This window comes from Filicampus tigris, chromosome 4 (genome assembly GCF_054856515.1).
Source record: "Filicampus tigris isolate MCC_2025a chromosome 4, RoL_Ftig_1.0, whole genome shotgun sequence".
Lineage (NCBI taxonomy): Eukaryota > Metazoa > Chordata > Actinopteri > Syngnathiformes > Syngnathidae > Filicampus > Filicampus tigris.
Window position 1 is genome coordinate 4089369 of NC_141220.1, and position 27992 is coordinate 4117360.

The 27992-nt window shown below is 41.5% G+C and overlaps 1 protein-coding gene and 1 long non-coding RNA gene across 5 annotated transcripts in view; one reads left to right on the forward strand and one right to left on the reverse strand.

Annotated features, from left to right (window-relative positions):
* The window catches only part of LOC147148195 (polypeptide N-acetylgalactosaminyltransferase 18-like), a 177000-nt gene that overhangs the window by 77180 nt on the left and 71828 nt on the right, over positions 1-27992 (forward strand). For all 4 annotated transcript variants that reach the window (XM_086028477.1, XM_086028479.1, XM_086028478.1 and 1 more), the window contains exons 2-3: positions 14541-14742; positions 14835-15001. In XM_086028477.1, coding sequence (XP_085884603.1) covers positions 14541-14742; positions 14835-15001 — 369 coding nt within the window. The remainder of the gene's footprint in view (positions 1-14540; positions 14743-14834; positions 15002-27992) is intronic.
* On the reverse strand, positions 1687-2209 carry LOC147148196 (uncharacterized). Its single transcript, XR_015086485.1, has 3 exons — positions 2040-2209; positions 1868-1962; positions 1687-1773 (listed from the first exon to the last, which is right to left on the reverse strand). It is a non-coding gene; the product is annotated as an uncharacterized LOC147148196 (long non-coding RNA).

Here is a 27992-nt window from a genome sequence, read left to right on the forward strand (position 1 = left end):
CTGTCACATCATTACATGCACTCCACTCCAGCACTTCCAGTGAAAGGAAAGGCTCACGAGAACTAAAGTGAAACAAAGCAAATGTATTAAGTAGGGATGTGCGCGACTAGTCGTTTAACTGTTTAACTGTTTCCGATTTATTAGGCGTTAAGTATTGTACTAGTCGGTTAAACGCTGCATTAAGAATCACGCATCTTGTTCCTCACGCCTCTGCCTCTGTCAACAAGCGGAGCACCAAGAGAGAGAATTGTTACCCCCACACCCCCCACCGCGCCCGCACGCACACATAGTTGGGGGCGGGGACCTACGTTTGAGGAAGAAAACTACATTCTGAAGATGTCGCAGCTACCGCGAAAAACAACGGCACCGTTTGGCAGTATTTTGATGCAGCAGATGACAAGAAGGTCGTCTATAGGCTTTGTAAGCATAAACTCGCTTACAACCACTCTCCCGAAGCGACGAGAAACCACATCAAAAGTAAATCTCGATGTGAATCTGCAGGTCGATGGCGGCGGGGCCAGGCAGACGAGCAGGAGTGCGTTTGTTCCAGCCAGGCGCTGCGATGCTCACCGCACAGCAAAGATTACCCAACTCATTTGTAAAATGACGCGATATGCTGCCGCTTTCTTTTGTCGAGGGCAGACGGTTCAAAAAATTAATGCTGTATATCGAGTCTGCGTACGTGGTGCCAAGTCGCAAAACAATAACGCCCCTACTCGAGATTAGCCATAACCAAATGAAAGAGTAGATTGAGCGGGTCAGCTATGTGGCCAATGCCTTAACTACAGATGGATGGACGTCCATAGCCACCGAATCTTACATGACTATAACGTGTATAACGTATGTGGACGAAGGACATCTCCGCAGCTGTCTGCGTCATGCGTCTTGGAGGAAAGACACACAGCTGAAAACTTGGCTGCTCTCCTGTGGAGTGTGATGGATATGTGACACTAGAAAATGAAGTCGTCGCCTGGGTGCATGATAATGCACCTAAGATATGGTGAATGAGACCCTGCTGGACTGGGAGTCGGTACCATCACTCATTACATTATTAATAATAAATGCCATGCATTGCATTAGTAAATGTATCAGAAATGTATTTCTCTTTCAATTGTTCACTTTTATTCAGTCAGTTGTTGTTACATCAATAGAATTTGAATTAACAAACTGTTCTTAATGTTTGGGCTGAAATAGCCCCTACTGTAAATACACAAACCATTTGCATTTTAAACTTTGAATTCAATATGTATTAAATTTCAAGTTTTCTTGCTTATAGACTAGTCGACTAGTCGCAAATAAATTAGTCGAAATTCACATCCCTAGTATTAAGTACATATTAAGAACACAAACTACTGCAGACGGCAACAACCCAACAAATAATAGCAAATCTAAACCCCCGCCGTGCACATGCTGCAAAAATGATCAACATCAGCTACCCAAATGCCCAGACTTTAAAGAAAAGACACTTGAGGAAAAACGTAAACATGTGAAAGGCTATGTTTTGGGTGTCTCAAGCCAAATCACCAGGCCAAAGACTATCTTTGTCGACTAACCTGTGACGTATGGAAAGGAAGACACCCCACCTGTCTCCATGATGAGAACTACAAACCTCATGAAGGAAAAGAAGTACCGGTGATCACTCCAGATGACTCCACACCAGCCATGGCACTCAACGTCACAAGAGGAGACCAAGCTGACAACACCTCTATGATTGTTCCTGTGTGGGTGTCCATGGATAATGATCTATCGAACGAGCAGCTTGTTTATGCTCTGCTGGACACGCAAAGTGACAGCATATTCATAGACAGTGAGATAAGCTAGGATCTGCAAGTACTGTAAATACACAGCCGGTGAGATAGAAACTTACCACTATGCTGGGGGAGAACATCATTGTGCAGTGTGAACGGGTCTCAGGACTGCGAGTGAGAGGCTACAATTCAGGTGTTTACATCAACCTCCCTCCTGCGTACACAAAACACTGCATTCCAGGGAACCACAATCATATACCCACCCACGACACTACACGAAGATGGCCTCACCTGAAATCCATCGCTGACAAGATACCGCCTCTTCTCTCCTGTGATATTGAACTGTTGATTGGGTACAACTGTCCCAGAGCATTAACACCCAGACAGGTGTTGACGGGAAAAGACAACGAGCCCTATGCCATTCTCACTGATGTAGGGTGGAGTGTGGTCGGCAGTTCAACACCAAGCCTAAAAGGAACAGACACCAGCCCGTGTCACAAAGTGGCTCTTAAAGAACTCCCTCCAGTTACACGCATAGATGTGATCAGAGCCCTAGAGTCGGACTTCAAAGACACGAAACGAGACGATAAGCCAGTGTCACAACAAGACCCAATCTTCTTAGACAAACTTAAGGAAGGAATAAAGTTAAATGAAGAGGGTCATTATGAGATGCCGCTGCCTTTCAAACAACGACCACACTAAACTGATAACAGACGCCTCGCTCAGATCAGACTTAATCACCTATGAAGGAAGTTCAACAGAGATGAGAAGTACAAAAAGGAATACACAACGTACATGAAGGACATAATAGAGAGAGAGGTGAAATGGAGCAAGTAGAAGAGAACGAAGGTCCTGGAGAATGGTGGTATATACCCCACCATGGCATATATCACCTTAAGGAACCAGATAAACTGTGTGTTGTGTTTGACTTCTCTGCGAAGTGTGGTGGCACAAGCCTGAATGAGAATCTCCTTCCAGGGCCGGATATGATCAACAACCTCACGGGCGTGCTCCTGCTATTCAGGCAGCACTCCATAGCACTCATGTGCGATATAGAGAAATGTTTCATCAGTTCTATGTGCCAGAGCGGATCGGGACTACTTAAGATTCCTGTGGTGGAAAGACAGAGAGATGAACAGGCAGCCTCAGGCCTACCAAATGAAAGTACATCGGCGCAGTGTCATTGCTTGGCTGCGCAAACTATGGTTTGAAATGGTTTGATCTAGCCCATGAGAACAAACTGTCACACGAATTAGGATCAGTTTGTTGCAAGAGACTTCTACATGGACGGCGGAGTGACAAGTGCTGACAGTACAGAAAGCAATTCAGCTGGCCCAAGGAGCAAGGGATATATGTGCCTGAAGGGGGCCTCCGTCTGCACAGATTTTTCCCAAACAACGAAGCCGTTCTACCGGCATCCGAACGAGCAACAGAGACAAACACAAAAGACCTGACTTTCTCAGACACACAACTAGAGAGAGCCCTGGGCATCCACCGGACTATAGAAGGGGACACACTTAGATTCAGCAACACATTGGCCAACCAACCAGGCACGCGCAGATTCATACTGATGACTGTTGCCTCCATATATGACCTTCTGGGCTTTCTGGCCCCATATGTCCTCACCGGAAAGAAGATTCTGCAGGAGATGTGCCGTCAAGGTGTTGGTTGGGCCTCTCTGAGAGCACGGTAGGAGAGCTGGAGGCGTGACTTCGTCAATTTGAAAGGGATAAAGATACCTCGCTGCTGCACGCCCATCAAGTTTGGAGAAGTGGTTGAATCAGAGCTACATCACTTCTCTGACACGAGCATCAGTGGATACGGGCAGTGCTCCTACCTGAGATTCAAAAATCAGAAAGCTGAAATCCACTTCTCCCTGGTGATTGGAAAGGCCCGTGTCTCCCCCACAAAGCTGACAACAATACCAAGGCTCGAACTGACTGCAGCGGTAGTGTCAGTCGTCGTCAGCAACATGATCAGAGAAGAGCTCAGTTTTGTCAATGCTAAAGAGTACTTCTGGACTGACTCGAAAGTAGTTTTAAGTTACATCAACAACGACTCAAGACGCTTTCACACATGTGTTGCAAACAGAGTTCAGAAGATCCAAAACAGTACTGTCTCTCAACAATGGCATTACGTGCCTACGGACAGGAACCCGGCAGATGGAGCATCCCGGGCAAGAACGGTGAAGGACCTCCTCGACTCTAATTGGTTCTCCGGTCCTTTGTTCCTGTGGGAGGACAAAATACACACACCAGAAGATGTGGTCCCGGACCTGGAGATTGGAGATCCAGAGATCAGAAAAGGCCAAACATTCCAGACATCTGCATTACAGACTGCTGAGCCATTCAGCATCGCAGATCGTCTGGTCAGATTCTCATCATGGTTCCGCACTCTCAAAGCAGTCTCCCGCCTGAGGAGACGGGCTAAGCAAATCAAGTCAAATGCGGCGGCCGCCGCAGTAAAAGAACAGAAACATGCAGAATGTGTCATAATCAGAGACCTACAGAAGCAAGCATATGGAAAAGAAACCGAACAATTTCCATCCATCCATTATCTGTACCGCTTATCCTCACAAGGGTCGCGGGGCGTGCTGGAGCCTATCCCAGCTGTCTTTGGGCAGTAGGCGGGGGACACCCTGAACTGGTTGCCAGCCAATCGCAGGGCACACAGAGACAAACATCCGCACTCACAATCACACCTAGGGGCAATTTAGAGTATCCAATCAACTTACCATGCATGTTTTTGGAATGTGGGAGGAAACCGGAGTACCCGGAGGAAACCCACGCAGGCACGGGGAGAACATGCAAATTCCACACAGGGAGGCCGGAGCCAGGATCGAACCCACGACCTCTGAACTGTGAGGCGGACGTGCTAACCAGTCGATCACCGTGCCGCCCACCGAACAATTTAAGAAAGAAAATCAACTAACAAAAGGCAACAAACTCTACCAGCTAGATGTTTACAACGACACGGAGGATATTGTGAAGGTGGGAGGGAGACTCCAACACTTGTCTCTCTGTGACTCCCTGAAACATCACATGGCCATCCGTAAAGAACATCACGTCACTAAGCTGATAATGGCGCACTGTCACGAAAAGACCAAACACCAAGGCAAAGGTTTTATTTACAGCCAATGAAATCCGATCCAGTGAATACTGGATACCAAGTATGAGTAGAGCCGTATCTTCATCAATTCGTCAGTGCATCAACTGGCGCGGACTTAGGGGACAACCAGAAGGGCAGCGAATGAGTGACTTACCAAGAGTACAGACAGAAGCTTCTCCTCCCTTCACATATTGTGGGATGGACTTTTTTTGGCCCTTTCGTCACGACAGAAGGAAGAAAACAGACGCTACGGCCTGCTACTCATGTGTTTTTGCTGACGGGCTATTCATCTGGAGATGCTAGAGGACATGTCCACTGACTCTTTCATAAACAGCTTGAGATGCTTCATCTTTATCAGAGGGGCTTTTATATGCATCAGACAGATGAAACTTGCAGATGTTCTCATGTTCGAGTTTTAAACCTTGCATGTTGCTTATTGTCTTTTTCCCAGTTTCAACAAAACGATCATGCTTGTATCCAAAAACATATCCACATCTTTTTTTCTGCCCACAATTGACTGCTAGCGACATGCCGGTGACACCGGCGTCTTTCTTTTGAAGAATAGAAGCTACTTTTGAAGTACACAGCAGTTCACCTTATTACTGGGGGCTGGGGGAAATTTTGCATATGTGAATGGAAATGCCACAGTCAAAACAAACAGTGCGGACAGTTGTATCCATATTTTCTGGTACGCCTAGTCTATGTAATCCAGTTTAATGATAAATTCTTGAGTAAACTTTATCTGCAAATCTATTCTGTGTGATTATCACAGGGCACACATATTACTCCAAGCTGTACTCGTGCAGCTATTTGTTGTTCCTTATTTCATATCCATGTTAATTTAATATTACAGCTGCTTGAACTGAAGGAATGACACTCTTCTGCCCACGCCTCTGCCTCATCAATGCATTTCACAAGATGTGTTCTGTTGCTACACCTCGTTATCAAGTTCCACAAACTTGTCTTGCCTGGATGGAGTTCTACACATGACTCCTTCTTACGCTCTGCCATACTGCGACTGCACAGGTTCAGTCTGCAACTAAGTGAGCAGTGTAGCGTGACATAGCACAACTGTGTTATGCACCAACCAGTGGGTTCTGACGGTGCACCGATTGGTTCAGTCGTCGTCGATGGTCCACCGAAGAGAAGGTGTTACCATCCGGCTAAGGCTAAGGACCACGTTTTAGAATGTCAGGGAATTACATTGGTGGTTGCTCCTCCAGTCTGTCAGCTTCCGTGCCCCCCTCGTTCTCCTTTTATTCAGTACAAGCAACATGCATTTCGAAATACAGGCATGCAAAACCAGCGATACTTCCTGTTTCCTGCACATTGCACCTGTCTGCGGGCTAACAGTCTACTCATTTCAGACATCCTGTTCACACTTTAAGAGTACAGTTTTTACTGCAGACAGAAACTGAGTGGGTTGAGTTCAACAAAGTGTCACAACAGGCATATCAAAGAAATAAACTTTTAACCATGATATTAATGTAATTGTCGATTCCTCTCACAACTGTACAGATCAGAAAGTATCAATATTTTGATTAGAGAATTGATTTTAGAGCATAAAGATCTGGTATCTATGATATCAATATTTTACTGTTGATCTGCGCATCCCTACTGTGCATTGCTATTGAATAATATTTGGTCACCATTATTATGAGCTCATCAAAACAAGGTGGTTTAGGGATGGTTCCTTTAACTTGTAATGAACTTTGGAAGATAGTTGAAAACTTCGAGCTGTCAAGTGCTCACAAAAAAGCTCTTTGAACTTTGTTGGAGTAGTGAAGCAGTATGTGAATGCAAGTGAGAAGACTAGAATCCATGTCCCTTGCGATGCAATCTGTGATAAAAATGAGAACACTGGAAATTATGTCATTTTAAATGTACCAGTTTTTGGGTCACACTCTAAACACTGAATATCACAAGCATGTCTCTGTCCTATTTTCTTGGATTTGTGGCTCTATTGCCGGCATAGGCAACTGGCAATCTGTGGGTAGCCTCACCCTAACTCAGTGTGGCCTGCTAGTAGGTCAATGCCATGTGAGTCATGTCCAACTTGTAATGATGCAAATCACTTACACGATTAAAAAATCTTAACAAACTTAGTATTGCAGTATTAGTATTAGTATTATATACTTAGTAATATTTCTCTCACTGAGCAGAATCCTCCTGTCCTGACACAGCGAATATTATAAAATAAAATGACAAACTGAATAATACGAAGTTCAGATCTTCCTTAGACAACAACGTGTTTTATTTGTTTTGTCAGTTTATTCCTTTGGAGGCATTAGAAATTATCTGATTGTGACCAATGCAAGTATAGCCTGTATTCGGTGATAATACTGAGTGCAAAGTGGCTAACGTACAAATATCAATTTCATGCCACTGAACAATGTACGCTACCTATTGGAAGCACCATTAAAGGGACATTTGATTGGACTGATCATTGGTAATTATGTAATAGATCTGTAAAAATTATGTCAGCACGAAAATTCACCCCCATCCTCCCGAAGAACTCAGTATAGTGATTTACTGCTTTATTTTTATGACTACATTCAGCACATTGTAATGATGCCCAATATTTATGGACTTAGCCTGCTTTTTTTTTTCTTCCATCTCACCCTGACTACATTAAGTGAAGAAAGGAGGAAAGCATTGTAATCTTGTTTCCTAGCGTGCTTTGTCACATTCTTTTGTCACCTAGTGTCTGAAAATGCTGACCAATAGTCACCTAAAATCAAAATAATAAAATGTCTTTTATTTAATAATAATAATAAAATGTACAGCTCTCAGCATGTCCACTTCAACCCATGAAAATATAAAAGTGATTGGCACAATATTTGGGATTTTATTTGTTTATATAATGATATATATTTATATAAATTTGAGGATGAGGAAAAGCCATTATCACCTCCACAACATTGAAAATATTGTGTCAATCATTAATATATTTTTACAGATTGAAATGTTTATGAGTTGAGTTGAGCTGTGAATATGACAGTACTCCGCATATGAATTTTCGTGGCCATTGGTCGGAGTTTTTAGACGTTTAGCGATGCAAAGGTTTTGTCAGACACCATAGACAGGCAGCCATTAGCCCCCTGCAGCTAACAGGCTAACAACACTGCTGCTGTCAGGGCAGCAATTAGCGTTCAGCCACTGATACAGCCAAGGTTAACAGTATGAAATTGTGGATTGGATCCGACTGGTTCTAATAAAAACAATCCGATACCAATCCAAATAAGAACCAAGTCCCCTGTGTTCAAAGGCAGTGTTACCACGAGCCATCCATCACACCTTGTGAGCTTCAGTTCCAACGCCAAACCCAACCCCCTTTGACAAAAGTATTAGATCTACATTCTAGTTTATCTCAGTTGTTTTTTCAGGAGTGTTCAACAGGGAAAGCATGAAAAAGAAGAGTAAGGAAGCCTACCTGCACTTCTAATTTGGATGGGTGGAGAATTTCTTATCTCGCCACATACCGTAGACAAGATAGACTTTACTACATGCCAATGTAAAACCATGACAAACCTCATAAACCATGGGTTGCCTTGACAGCACAGGGCACAGCCTATACGTGCACCTTACATATATTTACTTGATCACAAATGACAACATGAAAAGATAGAAACTGATTATCTTCAGAACCATCTAAATATCATGGTTGCTCATTGTTTAAGTTTATGTTTCCATTTATCATCTCATAAAATGAAAATAAATACAGATGGACTTTGAATTTTCTGTTTCATTTCAATGCAGTTACACAATTTTGGATGGTCAACGGATCAACTAAATGCAAGGATAGATTGCTGATTTATCAATACAATTTAACATCAATGTGCTTTTACTCTTGATACATAATACCGCCACCAAGGTTCACAAAAAAGGTATTTGACGGCTGATGTACCCTCTTTTTGGACGGAGTTGGTGTAGTGATGAAAAATGTCCTTCTTTTGGCAGCAGCAAATTTCTGGAGTTTTGACATTGATGATTTGGGGTCTGGTATGCTTGAATATGGAATGTCAGAATGTGTAGGTCTTTACTGGATCTCACTGAAAACAGTAAGCTATGTCATCTTCCAAACCGCTTATCCTATACGGGGTCGCGGGGAGTTGCTGGAGCCTATCCCAGCCGTCAACGGGCGAAGGCAGACTACACCCCGAACTGGTCGCCAGCCAGTCGCAGGGCACACACAGACACTGTCACTGAGCGGGAATCGATCCCACGCTGCCCGCACACAACTCGAGCGTGTGTACCACTACACTATCAGTGGACAAAACAGTAAGCTATGGAATATAAATGAATTAGGCTATACAATGGATAACTTATTTTGTGATTATTTTTCATGCATCATAATGGAGTCGCTGATGGTGTAGTGGTACACTCGCCTGACTTGTATGGGGGCAGCGTGGGATTGGTTCCCAATCAGTGACAGTGTAGTTGTGGGTGTGAATGGTTGTTTGTCTCTGTATATGCCCTGCGACTGATTGGCGACCAGTTCAGGGTGTAGTCTGCACACGCCTCAAACAAAGACAGAAGCTGAGATTCAAACCTCACACCTCAGAGCTGTGAGGCAGACATGGTCAGTACTAACATTTATTTTGTCACCATTCTCTGAACAGCTAACATTGTTGGTCAAAAATCCTCCCTGGGAGTACAGCCAAACTTGTTCACTGAAAAATGTGTCTTTCTTTTTATTCCATATGAAAAGATTAAGAAACGTAAATAAGTGATTGTTATGAATATGTACTTCACCAAATTGACCCCCTAGGTTTAAGAAAGAAAGAACCCATTACATTTGGTTGTGGATTAATGTGCAGAAACAGAAAATTCTACTGCTTCTGTTGGCACTTCCACCAAAAGCCAGAGTTCATTTTCCTACTCTTTTCTCTCGCATGCTTTCCTGTAAAAACAAGTTGCCCATAGGTGTGTGGGTGAATGACAACACAATCAAATGCAGGCAAACAGCTCACAAAAGATGCACTTTTTCAGTAATCACTGGCTGTGATATGAAACGGAGCTGTTGTGCTTTATGGAGGGAATCTGAGTCTCTGTTAAAGGCAAAGGAATTGTCTCCGTATTCCCATACGCCTCTTTAATCTTAGGACACAAAGCACTTTCAGAGGAAGATAATGTTGCAAGGATTGCTGCACAAATGTGATTCTCTGAACAAAAACAACTTTCAAATCCTTGGGTGTGAGTGGGAGTGTGTTTGTGTTTCGGTGTGGTAAGGTCCCCGCAAAGGAGCACCAAGCGCAAACCCTTCAATGCAGAACTTATGAAGGAATAAAAGCAGGCAGCAAAGCGTTCAAATTGAGTTTTACAAATATACAGTACGTGTTTGGCAAATTTAGCTTGTCTCCCTTTTAAGACCTTGATCAAGTTTCATCTGTTTATGTACTTTAGGTAACCTAATGGGAATGAGCAGATGCCTACTTACCGGTATTTAGAGAGGCACCAGTAAAGCATAGTATAGAATAATAGTCAAAGTCAAGTCACATTTATTTACATAGCCCTTAATCACAGGAAAGTCTCAAAGGGCTTCACATGCCGACAGCATATACATGACATTCCCTTTTCTTAACCCCCAGGAGGGCAAGGAAAAACTCAAAAAAACACATCTGGGGAAAAATTAGAAACCTTGAGAAGGGACCACAGATGAGGGAATCCCCCTTCCAGGATGATCAGGCTGCAATGGATGCCGAGTGGGCAACATTTAACACACATTATGGTACGATACAGTGTTTGTTAAAATAATTTGAAAGTTAATCAAATGAAGTGCTGCAGGAAGATGACATCGATGATGTGAGCAGGGGCCCAATGGTCAATATAGAGATCTCCATAGTTGCGCCTCCGAGGATGTGGTCAGCCTCCGATCTTGTAGCGGTCAATTGCTGCGCGATCTAAACAGCAACTTCCAATTATGTTGTCATCACCTAATTCCCAAGCCTGGGAAAATTGGGGAGAGAAAAGAATAGAAGCAGCAGTAAAGAGGCCAAGACAAACAGTTCAACTAAATGCAGAAGTGTACAAATACGTTTTTAGTCGTGTTTTGAACATTTCTACTGAGGTAGCGCCTGTAATTTCTGCGGGTAGGGCATTACAAAGCACTGGTGCCCCAATAGAAAACGCTCTGGAACCTGCAGACTTCTTTTTGGCTCTCGGGATCACAAAAAGGCCAGCAAAATGTTACAATAAGGCGAGACATTAAAATGTCTTCATCACTATTTGATAGAATTGGCTGAATTTTAGCAATATTACGAACATGGAAAAATGCAGTTCTAGTAATATTGTTATTATTAATAAGAATAATATTTTCACTAAATTAAATAAGAATATATATATATATATATATATATATATATATATATATATATATATATATATATATATATATATACATACACGCACACACCCACACAAGGTTATGCAGATACATGCTGTACGCACTGTATCACTTTTAATTAAATGGACACACTTAAATGAACGATTTGTTTTCACTTATTGGTCACATTAAAAGGAAAATAAATATACGCGATTTATTCACACTGAGTTTACATGAAACTTCCAGAAAAGACACAGCAGACAAATATAAGGTTACACATTGTTACTCACACGTGGTCACACATGGTGAATCACATGCGGTTTTACCAGGCTATAGGCTGTTATGCTTAAAATGTGTTAGTGTAGCAGTAAATACACATTCACAGAACATGTCAAAACCTCCCACATGAATTGAACTCCCTGCCCCTGACGTTTTGTGTATTGTATCTGATTTTGTCTAAACTCAAACATCTATCAGTGAAATGTGTTGGGGTAGTTCACATATCACATATAAAAAACACTGTACACTCACCTAGGTGAGTTAATATAGCAGTGACTCTGAATTTACAGTGACTCATTGATTATTGGCAAACCTTCTACAGTTGACAGCCGTCTATTCAGTGTTGCCAGGAGCAACTAAAATGATCAGAAAATATAAATGTCGTTTTCAAATTATTTTTCTGTAACATTTCAATCCCAAACAGTGACACAGAATTTCAGCCACATTTAATCTGAACAGAAGTTGAACGCATGGCATGTTGAGTAATGGAAAAGTCATAAATGGTGCACTAAGTGTGTTTATTATGTGGCTTCAAAATGACTTTTGGGGACATGACATTTCACCTACGAGAGCATCCAGCATGTAATTAGCAATGGAGGAAATACAGTGCTTCAAATCTCATTAAAATGTCTTTGGCAAGGCTTGGAGGCACTTCACAACAGATACGTTTTTTTCCCCGTCTTTAGTAGAATATGAAACTCAAACCCTGCGTAAATACTTTTGCATTTATTTGCATGAGAAACTGTACTTACGGTTTCTGCAGTTCAAGTACAATACAATACAACTTAATTTATATAGCGCATTTCACAACAGCTACAGCAGTAACAAAGCACTTTACATTAACAAAATAGCAATAATACAATAACAAAGGCAGTGAAAGCAATACATTAAAACAAATTATATACAGTAGACGCCGGAAAACAGCAGAAAAGTGTCTGTCTCATGACGGGTCAAAAGCCAAAGAATAGAAATCCATCCATCCATCCATTATCTGTACCGCTTATCCTCACAAGGGTCGCGGGGCGTGCTGGAGCCTATCCCAGCTGTCTTTGGGCAGTAGGCGGGGGACACCCTGAACTGGTTGCCAGCCAATCGCAGGGCACACAGAGACAAACATCCGCACTCACAATCACACCTAGGGGCAATTTAGAGTATCCAATCAACTTACCATGCATGTTTTTGGAATGTGGGAGGAAACCGGAGTACCCGGAGGAAACCCACGCAGGCACGGGGAGAACATGCAAACTCCACACAGGGAGGCCGGAGCCGGGATCGAACCCACGACCTCTGAACTGTGAGGCGGACGTGCTAACCAGTCGACCGCCGTGCCGCCCAAGAATAGAAATGTGTCTTCAAATTAGTTTTGAAAACAAACAGTGAAGGGGCTTGCCTTACATTTAAAGGAAGGTCATTCCAGAGGGAAGGACCATCAACAGAAAAGAAATATACAAAAAAAATTAAAGTAAAAATGAAAAAAATTAAAATATAACTAGCATTGGCAAGACTCATCAGCAAATTGGGGGATGTTGATGCTGATTGTTTTTTCCATTTCCATTTTCCATTCCATTTATGTACCCAAAACAATCATGTAGTACACAAATAACCATTTTATCATATTTTACCACATAGAAACTATATCACACAAAAGAACTTTGGATGTACATACAGTATATCAATTAAGTCATAAACGAGAAGCATATCAGTATTAGATAAAGTCAAATGGACACTTGATTACAATTCGCTCCGCATTGTGTAATGTTCCATAATTTTTTCCATATTTTAGTTACTGCATCTAGATTTGGGGTAATAATTAAATAAGTTCAGTCAGTTCGTTAATAACTTTACAAAAAAGGGCAAAAAGAATCATCAATAAAGTAGGCTTTCACGATCGCACTCATTTACTTTTCTTGCGGTCAAAACTATTAAAATTTGTGGATATAGTAACATTTCAAACAGCACAATTCATGTATAAAGTCAAATATGATATTCATAGTACCACAAAACATTCAAAAAATGTTTAGAGCGCGAGGGAAGGGGGTTATAAATTAAGAGGGAAATACAATTCAAAAATTAACATAATTGGCACAAATATAAAAAGATTCCGTTTTTCATTTTGTGGTGTGAAATGGAACAGTCTAGGTGAAGGATTAACAATGTAGAAACATAAATCAATTTAAAATGAAATATAAATGTTATATATTCATGGAATACAGAGGTAAAGGGAATGGAAGAGAGTCACTAGGTGTTTAAGAGTGTTGCTGATTTATACTTGGATAATTATGCTTAAAATAAGATTAGAAGGCCTTTATTGATCCATCAGTGGGGACATTTTCAGCGTTACATCAGCAAAGATATAGGTCACACAGAGACGGCGGCATAATGTAGCCGTTAATGTGTAGAATAAATAATAAGGTAAAAAACACACCAAAAGGCTCACCAATGAGCCGGAGCTACTGTAGCAGGCAGCCACTCGTGCGGCGCCGGAAATGACCATTTTTACGATAGGCCTACTATTTTTACTATCGTTTGGTTTAGATGTTTTGTTATTGTTGACTGATGGGTTTTGGAATGATGGCATATACCTAATAAGTATTTATTCATTTATATTAGCACTATGTAGTCGTTCATTATTATTACAACTATTATTATCTTTAGTATTATTTTTAACCATAGATGAAGAATAGAGATATAAATTAAGAATAAATGGAGAAGGGGTGGGATTTAATAAATCTAGACTTTTTCTCACTCTCTTTTGAGCATGGAAGACTTTTGTCAGGTGTGCTTTGGCTAATTTTTTATTGTTGTTCCTACTTTATTTTTTTTCATATTTTATTTTCATTGTTATTGTAATTATTTTTTCTCTTCATGTTCAAATAAATCATCATTCAAAATCATCATTCAATAAACTTAGATTTTTTACAATTTGAACAACGGCAACAACCCTGGTAACAACGAAAACTGCCTTTATCATGCAACTTCCCCACAATCAACTATAACTAATTAGTGATGGGGCCTGAAGAGTAGTGTTCGGAAAACCTTAAAAATTGGAACAAAATGCAACATCTTTCTTTTCCCCACAGATAAACCTCAGAAGGAAGATGAAGACGCTTTATCCTCATCAGCCTCAGACCCCAGCTCGTCACTCTTTGATCACTGGGGTCATGACCTGGGCCCAGAAAGTCGAAGGGTTGCCATCCAAAAGTTCCGCTATTATGGTTACAACAGCTACCTCAGTGACCGGCTATCCATTACCCGGCCAATTCCGGATTTTCGCCCGGACGGGTCAGTTGGACTTTGTTGTGTTGCTGACAGCTGACTTAAATGCCTGAATGTGGAGGTGTGGACTAATATCATTCTTCTGTTTTATCCCTCAGATGTAAAAACATGTGGTATTCATCCGACCTTCCTCAGTTGAGTATCATCTTCATCTTTGTCAATGAGGCCTTGTCAGTCTTGCTGCGCTCTGTGCACACAGCCATCCAGAGGACGCCATCCAATTTACTCAAGGAGATTATACTAGTGGACGACCACAGCACCAACTGTAAGGGTTATTAACCTTCCTCAGTTTTTTGATGTTGTGTTAAGACTGACGCTTTAGACTGTTAGCAACATTATGTAAATATTAGGTGCGCAAAGATCCTCAGGATTCACGGTTTGGTTTGTACAGTACAGTAAATGACTAGCTACGGCTCTGTGCTGACCGAGCGACGTCATCAGCGCCTTGATACAGCCAAAGTGTGTTTAGTGGCTCATGCATTGATGAAGAAGGCAGGTAGGACCTGTGAGAACCAATGTAAAATACATGACACGTTGACCATCGACACTTCATACGTACATTGTGTGCTTCAGTTCAGCACAGAAACAGGCCCGCTAAGCATCAGTTATAAGGGACGCATCGAGGCCGCCGGGAAAGCCCGTGAACCTTTCTGCCCAGTGAGCCGCTGTGCCGAATTGAAGCATTTTACAAAGCGTTGGGAAAGTTAAACTCCTCCGTAGGAGTGACTACTCTGCGAAATGACCTGGAAGAGAACACCGTGCACACAGGACAGAATGAGAGCGCACAGGCAGGGATTTTGACGTTGGATATTTTGTTTAAATGCACCATTCTGGTGGAGTGGCGAGTGGACAGCGTGAACACTAGGAATAATGCCGCATCCGCAACGGATGTGTTGTCAAACACATGTCAATTATCTACCTGTTATTTTTTTCTTGTTTTCAACCTGTTTGAGCTATTGACTCAAGATTTTTTTGAAATATCCAGAACGATCAGTGTTACGTTAGCCGTCGGTGATTTCCATTGCAAAATACGGACAATCTGTAATATTTGGCCACTCTGCCATAGTGGGCTGGAGCTGTTGATAGAGGCTGCAGCTCTTGTATTATCATTGATCGAAGTAATAAAAGTGTATTGTTAGATGCAGTGCGTACTGAACTGAGACCATTGAACGGTTCCCTACACACAGGAGGGCTGTAAATGGTAAATGGGCTGTCACTTGTATAGCGCTTTCTACCTTTGGTACTCTAAGTGCTTCACATACTGTACCTCATCCACCTACTGATGACGCAGCATCAGGAGCAACTGGGGGTTCAGTATTTTGCACATCGATACTTCGACATGGTGACAGCGGCCGGGGATCGAACCCACAACCTGCAAGTTGGGAATCAACCACTCTACCACTGAGCCATGCCATCCATAGGAGGGATTTCATTAATCTACTAAAATACTAATGAAATCATAGATGTGTTTGGAGTAGGGTTGGACGCATACGGTATCTATACACGTCTTTCTACTGAATCAGTTCTGACTGCAAATTAGAGTTAGAGAAGAATAATTGCACTGGGGATATTACTGCACACCTCATTATATGCAAAGTGTTATTTTATTAGATGAGATCAAAATACAGCAGGTGTGGTTGAACTGATCATTATAAGTGTGCATCTCTCCACAAAAGACGATTCGATACGGTTTGTGATGTGTTAGGTGCGAAACGATTCAAGGACGGTTCGATTTGAAAGTGGAATGATTTTGTTCGGTTCGACTCGATTACAATTGGATTTGATATAGTATGGTTCAGGTCTTTAGTGTATGATGCAATTATTTTTTGTTATTTTCCACACATTTGAATGATTTTCAGTACTGTAAATGTGCCAATTCCTTCTAAGACATTTCGATACGTATCTTGATACATTTCAAGGTGGAATGATTCAATTCATTTCGATTCGATGCACTTGCACCTTTTAAATATTTTTTTTTATTTTTGTGACAGCCCTACAGATCATATTACTCACCCCCCAAATCCTCAGGTTGATGGCTATATACACTGTACACATTTGGGGAAAAATATTTCATAGCATATTCCTCAATCGTTAGACTCATAGCATAGATGGTGACGTTGTATTTAGCAAGCACATTGGTATTCCTTTTTGATATTGTAAAGTTAAGTTAAAGGAAAAGGAGGGCTTTGGAACAGAAATTGTCAAGTTAAGCTCTCTCCTTTGGCCAGCAGTTCACAACGTCATTTCTTGGACTTTTGAGCGGTGCTGTGATGGTTGTCCGTGCTCTTCGTCTCTTTCTCTCAGTCCTGTTGCATTCTTGTAACTCTCTCCCTTAGAAATTCTCTTTTACCATCTCTCACTTTCAGATATGTGTCCTTGGACGCTTATGATTTTTAACAGTGGAAGCTTCAAGTGCAGCTGCTATTTCTCCTTCCTGCTCAAGCCCTCCCTCGCCCTCCTCGCTATGATTTGCAGTATCTGCATCACTATCATTATCAGAGTGGTCATCGGGTTTACAGTTGACATCCAATTCAATGTCATCTTGTGTTCACTTGCAGACCACGAATCAGGATGAAAATTGGCTCAGGAAGTTTTCCCTAGTCATTTTTTCGTCAATGTGTTGTCTGGTGTTTATGTCATTACCTTCTTTCTCACGTCTACTATCATCTAAATCCTTCTCTTAGTCTTTCTCTAAATTGGTATCAAGTTCATTTTCTGAACTTGAGGCAGAAGAAATAAATTGCTGCGAAGTGCCATGCTAAATGAGCAGGTTTAACTGTGACCTTTATGTAGCCAAAAATGCTTCAATTTTTTTTCTTGTCAAAATGTGTTATTTCTCATCACAACTAAATAAAAAGCAAATATTCAGTACAAAATTATCTTGAAAGAAGTGAAAAATGTCAAAATACAAGTTACTTTTTTAGGTGATGTGTCTCAAGAGAGTTGTTTTGACTTGAAATGAGAAATATTCTTGTTGAGATTAAGATTTCCTACTCTATACTTCATTAGCCTACTCATAGAAACATGATCAGGTTTCAACGCACAGTTCCTAATCCGTTTGATTGATCGATTGAAAGTACATTTACCGTCAGTAAAGTTGAAGAAATAGCTTACCAAATGTATCAAGGAAGTGAGCTAATGCTTCATCTTTTCATCGCTGCGGTCAAAAAGTCAAAGAATTACTTTGGGTAGATTTGGGACTTTAAAAAACATTCTAATAGACCAACAATGTGGCCATTTAGTTAATAATGCTATGAGGCTAACGAAATGGCAGAAAATGAATAGGGTAACCTAAGGTGCTTGATTTAATGACTTGGTATTTAATGTTTGGCTACATCTAATTTTAATGCCTGGAACAACCCACCACATGGTTCTCTGTAGTGAAATGAGCTCATCTACGTTCAGGTCAGCAGCAAACTCTGGCTCATTAAGGAGAAACGGGCAGGAGAATTTAGGTTGATCGTAATAAGGAACAGAGGGGAGAAGGCAGCAGCTGTCGCCTGCAGGCCGGATTAGAGCAGGGATAACTCCAATGAGTCATTTTGAATTGGAGCTGTTCTGCTGCGGTCTGTCTCTATCTGAAGTGGTTTGTGTCATTCTTTCTAACGGCAAATTTGCTTTTGGGTGACTACCAATAACCAATACTGTTATTCTTGAAGAAAACACACTCACAAAAAACAAAACAAAAAAATGTACAACTTTGTATGTTGATGCTTGTTTTACTGTCATTATCACAGGTTTTATAATAATAAAATTTTCGAAGGAGCTCTTTCTGTTACATAAAACATGAAATGATTTAGCCAAGAATGAAATCTACATACACAGCACCACCTCCAAGGTGGACAACAATCCAATCTTGGCCATGGTTTGGCCTTCAATATGTTTTGATTTAGAACCACTTTTTCTCCATTCCTTTGTACATTTCTCAGATTAGAATTGAATTTCTGAAAAATTTGTTCAATTTCCACCTCATTGTGTCACTTGTGCACATCAGAAAAGCAGTTTCTCATTTCTTTGAACAAGTTGCAAATGCTTTGCTACATCCATGCAATTGATTATGTCCAATTGTCTGCTGCATTATCAACTGCACATGTCATATAGTATTGTCCACATTAACTTAGAAAATCTACGCTGATTGAAACGGGCAGTATGGACCATTGATCCAGTCAGAGAATCGGGAAACTAGAATATCTTGAATGCTTTTAATGGCAGCAAGTGTAATTGAGTATGTACGTGTGCGGTAAAACGGAAAACGGAAAAACACACATTTGCATTGCAATGACTAGTATAACAAGGGCTGCCGAGTGCTGCGACGACACTGTTCTATTTCTAGCTCCCCTTACGAAAAAGTAGTATACAAGAAGTATACTTTATAAAGTATACTTGAGTATAAGTATATAAGTGTACTCTGAACTATGTACTTGTAGTGTACTACACAGTATACTAATTTAATACTTTTTATACTAATTTGGAACAAATTAAGTATATAAAAGTATACTATAAGTATACTCATGAAGTGTACTACAAGTACACTCATTTATATACTACTAGTATACAAGTCGTGTACTTCTAGGTCACAATTTAGTTTACCGGTTTATACTTGAAGTGTCCTAATAAGTACACTCATTTATATACTACTAGTATACAAGTCATATACTTCTAGTCCACAGTTTAGTTTACTTGTTTATACTTGAAGTGTACTGCAAGTGCCCTCATTTATATACTACTAGTATACAAATTGTATACTTCTAGTTAACACTTTAGTTTACAGGTTTATACTTGCCATCCATCCATCCATTATCGATACCGCTTATCCTCACAAGTGTCGCGGGGCGTGCTGGAGCCTATCCCAGCCATCTTCAGGCAGACACCCTGAATTGGTTGCCAGCCAATCGCAGGGCAAACAGAGACAAACAGCCGCACTCACAATCACACCTAGGGGCAATTTAGAGTCCAATCAACTTACCATGCATGTTTTTGGAATGTGGGAGGAAACCGGAGTACCCGGAGAAAACCCACGCAGGCACGGGGAGAACATGCAAACTCCACACAGGGAGGCCGGAGCCGGGATCGAACCCAAGACCTCTGAACTTTGAGGCGGACGTCCTAACCAGTCAACCACCGTGCCGCCAGGTTTATACTTTAAGTATCCCAAAAGGACACTCATTGATGCACCATTATACTTGTACAGCACACTTTAAGACAGCTTACTGTGCATTTCCAAATATATAATAAAAGTAAAAAGAAAAGAAAAAAAGTCATGATATCAAATATTTCTTTATTGAGAAAGGTAGTTCAGGATTTCAATTGTTTCCATTTTCCCCATTTATTTGTTTCACATAACTAATATTACATTTTTTCTCTAATTATCTTCCTCACATCTTGGATTGTGGATCAGGGAACTTCACCTGAATATGTGCTGTGGGTGAAAAAAAACACGTAAAATAAAACATTACTCAAATGTTATTTTTCGGTGAACCACTCACAATTAACAAGACATGAAGGGTTTTCTATACCGTTCTGAATTCAACTTTAGAGCAATAAGCAATACATGCTACAGGGGAACTGGATAAAATGAGCCACTTCAAGAGGTAGTGTACACAACATAGTATGAGAAATCATTGTGGGTCGTTTACAACTCTCATACAATGCACTCACCAAGTATAGCATCAAGTTTTGAATCCATCCAACTTCGTTGTCCAAAGGGCACTCCGTGATTTGTTTTGGGTAATTTTGTTGATCCTCCGAAGTCATACAAGAAATCTTGCCAACCTCCACAGCCCTATCTTTAAAATACCGATAATAAATGGCAAAAGCCATGGTCTTATTTTCGTGAGACGACACAAAGCAAAGTATCCATTTGAACCGAGACAGCTTTTTTCTTTTGATTCAAGTAAGCTTTGGCGCCAAGTTTTAAATCTGCTACTCTCGCCGCCCATTGGTTACGTGGCAGCGCCTGCTGATGATGTCACACTGTAATCGTATATTTCTGTAATTTATTTATTTTCCGTTATATTTTTCAATCCATGGTTCTTGTGTTGGTATGTTCTGAGTTACTAAGAAAATAAAAAATAAATATAAATAACTAAAATAAAGTGCATTATTGCCACATTGGTGAAGTTACTTCAGCTTATATCCGACGACATTTCCTGCCCGTTGTCGCGGACGGTAACACGTGATCGCGGAAAGGGGGGAAAAAGATGCGATCGGGCTGCAAAGTTGTATGTATGCGAAATATTTATTAATAAAACGTGTCCATGTTCTTCCTCTGAATAAACAATAACCAAATTCCGATTCCCAAAGCCACCATACATTCTCGCTATACATTCGCAGGCAATGCCGGGGGGCGAAACAATGCCTCGCTAATATAGCAGTGAAGCACTTCTTTTATTTATTTGTTTAGTAACTTGGAATACACAAATACAACAGCCAAGGGGCGACAAAAATAGCAAGAAAGAAATATATCTAAACTAAAAACAAGAGCCTGTTGTCATCAGCAGGCGCCCTCGACTCGAGCCGATGGACAAACCCCCAACAAAATGTGTTCTTATTGAAACAGATGATTCTGTGATATAACACTAATGGCAAACCCTTATGAGAGAGACAAAACCTGTATCAATAAAGTCAAGTTAAATGTTTCTAACTCTTTTCTTGTGTTTTTAATATAAATAAAGACAATACAGTTGAGCACCGTGCAATTGTGAACCTGTAAACTTTGTAACAATAGGATTGTTAGTTTGTGTGTACGTGTTTTCCCTGGGGGACTGTTAAGTTGTTGCACAACGCTCATGCGGGCGGAAGCACATGTAGTGTATGTGAGACACGCTGGTGAGAATAAAAGTAAGTGAGCAAATGTAAGAGGTCTAACCGTCCATTCTGTTTATGAGACAGAACAGAATGAAACATGGTGGCCGCGTTCTAGACGCTAGTTGATACGAGGAGTAACAACAGCCGTGTGTGCGCGCTGCTGGCGGGCTGATTGAGCGGAACGGCGCAGCAGGTGTATTGAGCGGACAGCGGACGTCGCGATGGAAGGGCTGAAACCTCCGTCGATGTTGTTGTTGGACTCCGGCAACCTAGCGGAAATGTGGAACTGTTGGAAGGAGGAATTTACACTCGACACAGACCTCACCATGCCCGGCGCAGAGGAAGGTGTGAAAGCGAAGCTTTTCTACTACATTGTTGGCGCGAGTGGGAGGGAGCTCTTGGCCACACTGTCGAGTGACGACTCGTCAGCGAGGAGGTCAGTGAGTTCGATGATGAGGTTGTTGGATGAACATTGCACCCCAAAAGTGAATGAGACTGTGGAAAGGTACACGTTCTTTGTGAGAAACCAACTTATGGATGAAACCATTGACAAGTATGTATGTACGGATTTGAGAGTGCTGGCCAATGGATGCAACTTTGGAGACATAAAGGACTCACTAATAAGGGACCGCATTGTTTGTGGCACCAATAGCTCTGTGATGAGAGAGAGAGACTCCTCAGAGAAGATAGACTGACGCACGAAAAATGCCTACAAATGTGTAGAGCTGCTGAACTGTCAAAAGAAAGCAGTAGAACACTGGAAGGACACGCTGTGGAGGAAATACATACAATGAGACATAATACAAAGAAAAGCAAAAGGTGGTGAAGTTGATTGTAAGTTTTGTGGCAAAACACACGAGCGAAGCAAAACTAAATGCCCTGCTTTTGGAAAGAAATGTAAAAAGTGTGGGAAAGAAAATCATTTCGGTCTAAAGTGCAAGTCGAAAGTAGAACAAGGAAAGAAATGTAAACCAGTGCAGGTTGTCTCAGAAGAGGATGGTGAAACATGTGAGGACATAATGACAATTACAGAGATAAATGCCAATGAGAACAATGAAAATGTTCACCAGGTGAATGAGCAACTCAACAAAGGACAGCGACACTTTGCAAGGATGCTGGTCGATGGCACACATGTTCTTTTTCAGATTGATTGTGGGGCGACCTGTAACATAATCCACATAAACCTCCTAAACCCAAACACACAGGTGGAGCACACAGAGAAAGTGCTAGTGATGTACAATAAGACCAAGCTGCGTCCGTTAGGGAAATGTAGGGTTAACGTGAGAAACCCTCGAAACAATAAACTGTACAGATTGGAGTTTCAAGTGGTGGACCAAGTGGACAAAATCCCCATATTGGGCAGGAAGGCCAGCGAGGCCATGAAACTAATTAAAGTACAGTACGAGAACATCCTCGCCATTTATGACATTGTGACAAAACGAATTGAAACAGATCATAGACGAAGGACAAAGCCAATGCATAACAATGGTGAAAATGAAAACATAGTTTGGAGATGTGTTCACTGGCTATGGCTGTTTGGAGGGCGAATATAACATGGAAATAGACAGCAGTGTGCCACCAGTTAAACTACCAAAACGAAGAGTACCCGTTTCTATGATGTCACCACTGAAAGAAGAATTAAAGGATCTGGAGAGGAGAGGAATTATAGCACCGGTTGAGTGTAGCACTGATTGGATAAGCAGCATGGTTACAGTGGCTAAACGAAATGGCAAACCGAGGATCTGCACAGACCAAAAACCACTCAACCGGGCGCTGAAAAGGAGACATTCCCCTCTCCCAACTATTGATGACATACTCCCAGAAATGGCAAGAGCAAAGATTTTCAAAGTCTGTGATGTGAAATATGGATTCTGGCATGTTAAATTAGGGGAGGAGTCAAGCTACCTCACCATATTTGCCACTCCATTTGGCCGGTACCGTTGGTTGAGAATGCCGATGCGAATAAGTTCGGCGCCAGAAGTTTTCCAGAGAAGACTCATGCAAGCGCTGGAGGGAATACCGGGAATATACATCATCGCTGATGATGTGTTGGTCACAGGGGAAGGGTCATCGCTGGAAGAGGCAAGTAGAGACCATGACAACAAACTTAGATACTTCCTAAACAGATGTAGAGAGCGAAACATCAAATTGAACTTTGATAAGATCAAACTGCGGCGACAGGCAGTGCCGTATATTGGACATCTGTTGGCAGCTGAGTGGCTGCGGATAGACCCGGACTAGGTACGTGCCATCCGAGAGATGCCGAGGCCGACGGATGTTAAGGCAGTTCAGTGACTGGTTGGCATGATAAACAATTTGTCAACGTTTTATGACCACCTGTCTGATGATTGCGAAATATTACGACAACTTACACACAAAGACAATGTGTGGTAATGGACTGACATACAGGAGGAAGCGTTTAACAGACTAAAGGACAAAATTGCCATTACAGTTTTGAAGTATTACAGTCAAGATCAGGAGTTGACACTGCAATGTGATGCATCAGAAACTGGGCTGGGGGCTGCTCTGATACAGGGAGGTAGACCTGTAGCTTATGGGAGCAGAACGCTGACACAGACAGAAAGGGGCTATGCCCAAATAGAGAAAGAATGCTTAGCTATAGTCTATGGGATGGAGAAGTTCCACCAATACACGTATGACAGGCAGGTGACAGTCCAGAGTGACCACAAACCATTAGAAAATATTCTCAAGAAGCCACTTTTGAGTCCGCCAAAGAGACTACAGATGTTACTCCGATTACAGAAATATGACATGAAGGTGATCTATGTACCAGGACGTGATACATTGCTGGCAGACACACCGAGTAGGGCATACTTGCCAGAGGACACTAAGGCAAACATAGAGACTGAAATAGAGACCGTAAACACGGTGGACTAGCCACCTATTTCAACTGAGAGACTGAGCTGCATCAGGGACGCTACAACAGTGGATGGAAAGCTGCAGAGAGTGATTTGGATGATTCTATCAGGGTGGCCAAAATTGAAAAAGGACATGCCGACAGATATTCAACACTATCACTCATTCCAGGAGGAACTTAGCTTCCAGGATGGTATAGTGTTTAGAGGGGAGAGAGCAGTGATACGAGATTCACTCCAGGTTGACATGACACACCGAGTACACTCTTCTCATTTAGGAGTTGAAGGTTGTCTCAGGAGAGCAAGGGAGTGTGTATACTGGCAAGGAATGAATGAGCACATAAAGACCTTCATCTCCAAGTGTGACATCTGTAGGTCAGTGGACCCCAAGCAGCAAAAAGAGACGCTACATCCCCATGATATAGTATGCAGACCCTGGGCCAAAGTAGGGACAGACTTGTTTTCGCCAGGATATACACAGAGCAACGGGAAGCAGTGAAAACAGCCAAGCGACTGGTGGAGAAAGCAGCAGCTGCAGGACAGGATGCGTACTTGGCTATATTGGATCACCAAAATACACCGAGGCAGGGCTTGGGTACAAGCCCGGCGCAGAGACTTCTGAGTAGGAGAACGCAGACTCTTCTTCCTACCCGGGACGCGCTTCTAGAGCCGGAGGTGATCGACAATGCAAAAGGCCTGTGGAAGAACAGACAGCGACAGGAAAGATACTACAACCGCACAGCGAAAGACAGGGACATCCTTGGGAAAGAGGACTCAGTGAGAGTGCAGCCGTTTCAGCCACAAGGAGTCTGGAGGAAGGCGACGGTGCTGGAACCAGTGAGCCACAGATCGTATAAGGTGGAGATGGAGTCGGGTGGAGTTCTACGGAGGTATCGACGTCACCTCAGACGTGACCTTGGCCCATCCGCCTCACTTCGCGAACCTGAGGCTGTGGAAAAACCGGCTGAGGCTGAAAGAAGCCGTGCTGGTGACCAAGCAACTATCACAACCAGGTCTGGTCGTCAGGTCAATAGACCTTGATACCTGGAGGACTACACACAGTGATATTATTTTTGGAACTGCTGCATAAGTTAGGGTTATATGTGTCGGTTGGTAATGAGGAAATAAAAAAAGGGAAGAAAAGACAAATATCTGTTCATATTTTTTTGGTCTGATAAGATTTTGTGTATGCTTCGGGATACAAGATATCGCATTTTCATTTTTTTTTAATAAGACGTGAAGACATTTTGTTTGATAAAACTGAAATGTACATTAAGCTACATTGGATTGGGGCTTTACAGTATTTTGGTTTGTGCACAGCATATTTGAAGTAAACTGGTAAAGTGCATTATTTAGTTGTGATTATATTTATTTTCATAATCTTTTATTTCCAAATATGAGAATTGTGAATCTTATGTTTTGTTTTGTTATAAGTAAACTGAATCATAGATGTTGAAATATGTTGCTATTAATTAAGGCAGGTTACTTAAAGAAAAAAAGAAAAGATGTAACAATAGGATTGTTAGTTTGTGTGTATGTGTTTTCCCTGGGTGACTGTTAAGTTGTTGCACAACACTCATGCGGGCGGAAGCACATGTAGTGTATGTGAGACATGCTGGTGAGAATAAAGTAAGTGAGCAAATGTAATCAATCAATCAATCACATTTTATTTATATAGCACTTTTCATACATAAAAATGCAACTCAAAGTGCTTTAAAACATTCAAAGCAAAACATAGAATTATCTTCAATCAAAAGAAAAGATAAATTATTTAAAAGTTGTTGAAAGCCAAACTAAAAAGGTGTGTCTTGAGCTTCCTCTTAAAAATATCAACAGTCTCTGCAGACCTGACATCCTCTGGCAGGCTATTCCAAAGGTGAGGACCAAAATGGCTGAATGCAGCCTCGCCATGCATATTGGTCCTCACCCTTGGAATAAATAAAAGGCCGGCGCCAGAGGACCTCAGGATCCGCGAGGGCTGGTATGATAAAAGCAAATCAGATAAATAAGATGGCCCAAGACCATTAACACATTTATAAACTAATAAAAGTACTTTAAAATCGATCCTGAAACACACAGGGAGCCAATGCAGCAATTTCAAAACTGGCGTAATGTGCTCCCGCCCTCTGGTTCTCGTCAGCACCCGAGCGGCTGAATTCTGCAGTAGTTGCAGTGGTGAAATGCTCTTTTTCGGGAGGCCAGAGAGCAGGGCATTACAGTAATCTAAACGACAGGAAATAAAAGCATGCATCAGCACTTCCGTGTTAGCCTGAGAGAGAAACGGGCGGACTCTGGCGATATTCTTAAGGTGATAAAAACCAATCTTGGTTACATTTTTAATATGAGGAATAAAACTGAGCTCAGAGTCAAAAATGACGCCAAGGTTCTTCACACAGTGTGAGGGATTAAAAATGTGTAGTTTTGGTAAAAGCTTCTCTCTCTGACCTTCGGGACCGATAACTAAAACCTCAGTCTTGTCCTCATTGAGCTGTAGGAAATTATCTGCCATCCATGACTTGATATCTAAAATGCAATTTAAAAGGGTATCAATGGGTCCTGTGTCATCAGGAGACACGGCAATATACAGCTGCGTGTCATCAGCATAGCTGTGAAAGCTGATGCCGTGTCCCCTGATGACATCTCCGAGGGGAAGCATATAAAGATTAAAAAGTAAGGGGCCTAAAATCGAACCTTGAGGAATCCCACATTTAATTTCATGAGTTTTAGAGGAACAAGTATCCATACTTACAAAGAAATATCGGTCTGTGAGATAGGAATAAAACCAGTCAAAAACAGTACCAGAGATGCCCACTAGATTTTTGAGTCTATTTAATAAAATTTGGTGATCTACTGTATCAAAAGCAGCGCTTAGATCCAGTAGCACCAAGACTGTGAGTTTTCTCACGTCTGCAGTGCACCTAATATCATTTAAGATCCTTAAAAGAGCAGTCTCCGTACTGTGGTTCATCCTAAAACCAGATTGATATTTCTCCAAAATATTATTTGTATTTAAAAAATGATTCAACTGGATGAAAACCAGTTTTTCTAAAATCTTACTTAAAAACGGTAAGTTGGATACGGGTCTGTAGTTATTAAAAACGCTCGGGTCAGAACCGCTCTTCTTCAGAAGGGGCTTCACCACCGCCGTTTTAAAGGCAGCGGGGAAGACGCCTGTCTGAAGAGAGCAATTGACTATATTTAAAATTTGTTCTTCAAAAAATCCATAAAATGTCTTAAAAAGAAATGTGGGAATTGGATCCAAAAGGCAGGTTGTTGGGTTTACCTGGGAGAAAACTCGAACAAGTGTCCTTGCATCAACCAGGGCAAAACTTTCCAGTGTTTCCTCATGTAAATATGATTGTCCGGGTTTATTAAAACTTGTGTTTTGACGGGCTAAAAGACTGGATCTTATGTCATCGATTTTACTTCTGAAGTGGTCTGCAAAGTCCTCACAGAGAGCATCTGTTGGTCTCTGTGGGGACTTATTAAAATCAGAACTAGTTAAAAGTTCAAAGGTGGAGAAGAGAACCCTGGGGTTGTTTTTATTGACTGTAATGAGGTTTGAGAAATAGG